The 5723-nt window shown below is 39.0% G+C and overlaps 1 protein-coding gene across 2 annotated transcripts in view; it reads left to right on the forward strand.

The window, feature by feature from the left end:
* The window catches only part of Sel1l2 (SEL1L2, ERAD E3 ligase adaptor subunit), a 64906-nt gene that overhangs the window by 16659 nt on the left and 42524 nt on the right, over positions 1-5723 (forward strand). For both annotated transcript variants that reach the window (XM_026788503.1, XM_026788502.1), the window contains exons 2-3: positions 315-417; positions 2123-2285. In XM_026788503.1, the coding sequence (XP_026644304.1) occupies positions 368-417; positions 2123-2285 (213 nt within the window). In that variant the 5' untranslated portion in view covers positions 315-367. The remainder of the gene's footprint in view (positions 1-314; positions 418-2122; positions 2286-5723) is intronic.

A 5723-nucleotide genomic window follows, 5' to 3' on the forward strand; every position in this document is an offset into this window, starting at 1 on the left:
AAAAAAAAAAAAAAAAAACAAAACACAGCACCTAAGATGACCCCTCTGTCTAAGGTGTACCAGGAGACCGCTCACCTTCTGCTTGCAGAAACCCACATCCTTTTATGGGAAGCATCTCTTTCCAGGGCAGCATCCCTTCCCTCTACTTCCCAGGCCCCTGAGCTAGGAATGATGCCAAATGATCTGCTTGAAATGCAAGTGCTTGACAAGAAAGTAGCAAAACTCAAAACAAAATGTAGCATAGCATCAGCACATTGTTTCTCCAAATTTAAAAATAGAAATAATATTGGTTTTTCTCTTTTCCCCTCATATAGTCAAAAAGCAAGCCAAGGAAAATATCACAGATGAAGGAGATGAGCTATTTCAGATGGGCAACAAGATGCTCCAGGAGTCTAAAAGCCAAAAACAGAAAACAGAGTAAGTATCTCATTCCTTTAGCCAAGTAAAATTTCCAGATAAAATAATAGACAGTCAGAAAATCAAGTTTATTACTAAAACCTTATTGGAATAATAAATAAGTTTATTTTGTAATCAGTTTTTGCTTTTAAAAGGGTTAAAGGGTTACTTAAGGATTCCCAAGTTTATCACCCTTAGTAAGGAAGAGGGTTGTATGTGAATTGGGATTCCTTTCCCTGAAGCAAAATGCAGACCTAAGTGACTGATAGGTACGTTCAACAGAAGTACTTTTCTACTCTGATTTGTAAGGCATCTCAAATGAAATAAAATGGTTTGTGTTTTAGCATGCTTAATTCTACCAGAGTCTTTGTGCAGACCTTATGGCTTTCAAAGCCCTTTAATGTATGTGATACTGTCTTGTTCACAGAGGAGTTTCACCAGGTAAGTGTTACTTCATTTCCCCTTTAAGCACTGGGAATAGGCTAGGGAGACGACAGTCTGTGGAATGCTTGTCACATAAGCCCAAGAACCTGAGTCTGAATCCTAAACACCTATGTAAAAGCCAGGCACAGTGTCCCACACCTACCACCCCAGTACTAGGAGTGGGGACAAGCAGATCCCCAAGGTCCCTGGTCCCAGCCTAGTTGAGTGGCTCTAAGAATTCAGCAAGAGACCTTGTTTCAAAAAATAATATGGAGGTTAACAAAGAAAGACACCCAATGTCAACATCTGGCCTCAACATGTACGCAAACATGTGTGTACATACAATGTATAACACTACACAGAGACATACACAATTTAACAAAGAACAAACAAAGCCTGGGGGTAGGTTTCTCAGCCTGTAGCATGAGAGTGCCCAGAGATGAGAAGCCCACTAGGTATTCCCTCTCAAGCCCAGGGGTATTCTAAATTTGGTTTGATAATGCAAAACCACTCTGAGAAGGTCCCATGGAACTTTTCCACTTAACACTGGAGGGATCCTTCCTCTTTAGAAGAAACAGCAGGGGAAAAATGCAGTCCTGAGAGCAAATCTCCCATCAGCAGAGGAACTTTTATGCTGGGCTCTTCCTGCCCAGGCTATCCTGACCCAGTCCCCGCCCTAAAGGTGACAGAAGAGTGGCTTGTTGTTTTCACAGCAGCAGAGGTGCAACTATGGGTGGAGACAGGACTTGAACCGAGGCAGTTAGATGCTAAAGTCCACCCATTAAAGTTTGTTTGGATTGTTACTTTTCTAAACAGTCTGGTTTTACTGTATTGAAGAATTAGTTCTGCTTTTGAAGACTATTTTAGAATATAGACTTATCAACATTTTTGTGATACAGATTTCCTAGATGTGACATTTAAATTATGATAATTCTTGTATCTTTTAGGATTTGTTTTATAAAACAAATGCTTATTAATAATTGAAGAGACCATGGAAGAGCTCACTGCTTTAGGATGCCTTTAATTTTTCTTTTTAGTTGATATTTAGGTGTGACAGGTGGTAAATATTATATAAATACCTCATTTTCAGTGACTTCATAATTTGTCAGACAGCTTTGAAATTCAAATCTTTGAATTCACATAGAAGTGAAAGAATTATTTGTCTAGAGGTATAATGGATTTCAGCAAAGCTGCATCATGACTAACAACAATTGCAGATTACCTGCTAGAAAGTCATATGAAGGCAGAAGCGGAAATTTCCATTGTTTTGTGAATCATTTTCCTGACTACATTTTCAAAACAGAGCCTACATACTCTTTGCCAGAGCAGCTGACATGGGAAATTTAAAAGCTATGGAAAAAATGGCGGATGCTTTGCTATTTGGAAGTTTCGGCATGCAAAACATAACAGCAGCTATCCGGTTGTATGAGTCCTTGGCTAAAGAAGGATCACACAAGGCCCAAAACGTGAGTTTTAAAAGACAATGAATTTTTTTCAGTAGCTACATCCTCAGTTGACATAAACATATGGAAGGGAAGAAGAAATAATGCCCCCACCCTACTGCATGGACACAGACCAGACCTAGAAATTCCATTTCTTGGAAATGGAGTCTGGACTGCAGCAACTCCCAGGGGAGGAGGCTTGGAACTTTCCACCAAATATCCCAGACTCCTTGTATATATGGATACCAGGGGCTGGGGTGATGCTTCCAACCAAACAGTTTTGTCCCACAAGCAAAATTCACGACCATTAATCAAACAATAAAAATGTGAGAATTCAGAACATACGAAGACGAAAGTAAGGTCACCTAAAAGGTGTACAGTAGAGACCTTTTGTAGTATCATCCAATGCAATACAGGAACCAGGGATGGAATTTGAATACACTATTATGCTTGCTTAGTGAATAAGCTACTTATTGAACAAAAACCCTTTCCCCTTCTTCTGCATGAGAATTTGACCTTTGATTCACACTTCAGTTCTGTTTCCCAGGCAACCTGATAAGAATAAAATTTTAACTATGTCTTTACCTAGCCTGACTTATGATGGAAATGGCCCCTGACTGGCAAACTGCCTTTGGAGAGGAAAAAACTGCAACGAACTATTGAACCTGATGATGGTGAACAGTTTCTTAGGAACCCTGTACTTGTTGAGTTATTATGTGAGGGTTGAAGCATTTGCACCAAGATGGCTTCCATATTCTCCCCATATAGATCTCATTTCCTTGCCTCTGAGTCACCTTCTGAGGCATCCGGGATGACCACTTCTAGAAGACTGTCTACACTGCTAAGGAAGGCTTGACATTTCCCACTGTGGATCATTTGCTCTATTCTTTCCAGAATAAGACCGGTGGCAAGTGAGGTTCATGGGAGTCCTGTGGGTCTGTATGCTTAGCTGAGCCAGAAGAAGTTGAACTAAATACCAGTGATGAATAAGGCAATCTCTCTAAATCTGCAAATCTATAAAGTTAAGATAATTACAAAACAGTGGACACTGCAACTTGTTCAGTGGTGTATCTCTAACATTTAGCAAAGTGCCTAAGACAAAAAAGTGTAAAGTTGAATGAATTATTAATTAGTTATGAATGGTTTTATGGAGTTATTGTAGGGCATTCAATTCCATGCCTGGAACATCATAGTCATTTATTATAAGACAGATGAGGGGGTAGAGAGGGAGGGCATTAATGACTGCTAAAAGACAAAGTTTCAATTAGGCAGAAGGAAGCTATAAAAATTATCGTTCCCATCTAGACCTGTTATACTATATAGAGTATTTTATTTTTATATGAGACCACATCTATTTGCCTCTCCCTAGTCAGATCTTTATTTACTTAAAACCATGGATATCTTTCTATGTAAATGCATACAGATCAATGTCATTATTTAAAGTTCCATATAATCTTTTTTTTGTTGTTGTTGTTGTTTTTAGTTTTTTCGAGACAGGGTTTCTCTGTAGCTTTGGAGCCTGTCCTGGCACTAGCTCTTGTAGACCAGGATGGCCTCGAACTCACAGAGATCCACCTGCCTCTGCCTCCCGAGTGCTGGTATTAAAGGCGTGTGCCACCACCGCCTGGCCAGTTCCATATAATATTAATTTATATTGGTGGATACTCTGTTTAATTCCAAAGAATTCTTATAATTATATATAAAAGAACACAGTGGACAGATCTGTGAATGTTAATAAAATACAAGAATTGCTAAATCTCAGAGTTTGATTAACCAAAAACTAAAGCTTTGGATGTCCCCATCATTTATTATCACCTAATTATTTTCCTTATTTTCAATGCACATAAAAATTAAGTCAACCAGACTACCCTCTGATCAAATTGTTTGCCATTGGCTTTTAAGTTAATCAGAAAATAGTCTTCTAGGACAAACATAGTAGCAGAGGTTACAGCTCTAAACTATAACCACTGGCCATGAATTGCCATAATTAGCTCTATTTAGAGATGAAGGCACTCATGGGAAACTCTAGAAAATGCAGTTATAGGCTTCACAGTGCTATAATGAAGTATCAAAGCAGGAGTCCCCAGACCATGTTTGAGCATACGTGGCTCTGGGTTCTGCATCCTAATAGCTTTCCCATCTCATGCTCACTCTTGGTATCTCTAAAGAAGTTATGTCACAAAACCTCAGTTTTCTCATACCTAAAAAGATCGGTAATAATTTGTGTGTGCTTTACAACGCTGCTGGGAGGAGTAAATGACATCTGCCAGAATCTTCAGCAAATGTTGTAAAGGACGTTAAAGCACACTGGTGTGGGACAATGTTCACTTCACCAGCTCTGTCTTTTAGGTCAGCCAGTCCTTGTTTTATACGTTGGTTCCCACACTCCCCCAACCCTGTGATGTATCCTTTCTGAGTCCCAGTTTTCTCATATATAAAATGGGGTTATCTGTTCAGTACGTGTGTGTGTTTGGTCTCAAGGAAGACCAGAAGAGAGAACGTGCCTGTAAACAAACTTAACCAAAGGTTGACATTGACCTGATACACACATTTCAATGTTGTATAATGTTGAAATGTGGCAAGTTATAATATTGTTTAGTAAAAGTCCTCTGTTAAGCCCACTTCCCCTTCTCTGACATCCTGGACTCCTGCGATCTTCAAGCTGACTGCTTGTGGACTAGTAAGCAAATAATTTGCATATGGATTTGCTGAAAGTCTCCAAGACTGCAACTGGACTTGATACTGAACTAAGGCTATCAATCATTGTTACCTCTAGCAACTTCCGTAGGAATTGATTTACTCATTCATTCATTTATTGTACGAAGAACAGCCAGTTGAAGGGATTTTGTACCACAGGCCATTTTGATAACAGCTCTTTAATAGCACTCGCCAGGAGCATCTTTGTTCGCCTGCTGTTTGAACTAGCCTAACCTAGGAATACTGTTTGGATTGTCAGAAATGTTTCTGGGAACTAGGAGGACAATGTCACACAGAAATGCACTTAAAAAAGGCTGGAAATATGACCAAATAATAATATTCTTGTATATAGTATATAATATTATTATATGTACTGTGTATATGTGTATACATTATATAGAGAGTAATACATGCATGCATGTGCACAGAGAGTGAATAATGGATATTTATGGTGTCTGAAGAAAAGGGAAAACAGTCAGAAAATCTGGAAAACAGTAGAGAAACTGGGAGTGTGAGAGATCTGGAAAAGACCCAAATTTTAAAAATCCAGATTAACTAAAGGAAATTCTTCGAAGGGCAACACAAGTGATTAAGACTGTAAAGCCAGCCTGCTGTGACATTTTACAAAGCATCTGTCTATACCTTCCAAAAGATAAGAGCTGTAGTGTAATGGCAGGATACAAGATCAACTCCAAAAAATCAGTTGCCTTCCTATACACTAAGGATAAGGAAGCAGAGAGGGAAATCAGAGAAGCATCACCTTTC

This window comes from Microtus ochrogaster, unplaced genomic scaffold (genome assembly GCF_000317375.1).
Source record: "Microtus ochrogaster isolate Prairie Vole_2 unplaced genomic scaffold, MicOch1.0 UNK3, whole genome shotgun sequence".
In the NCBI taxonomy this organism is placed as follows: Eukaryota; Metazoa; Chordata; class Mammalia; order Rodentia; family Cricetidae; genus Microtus; species Microtus ochrogaster.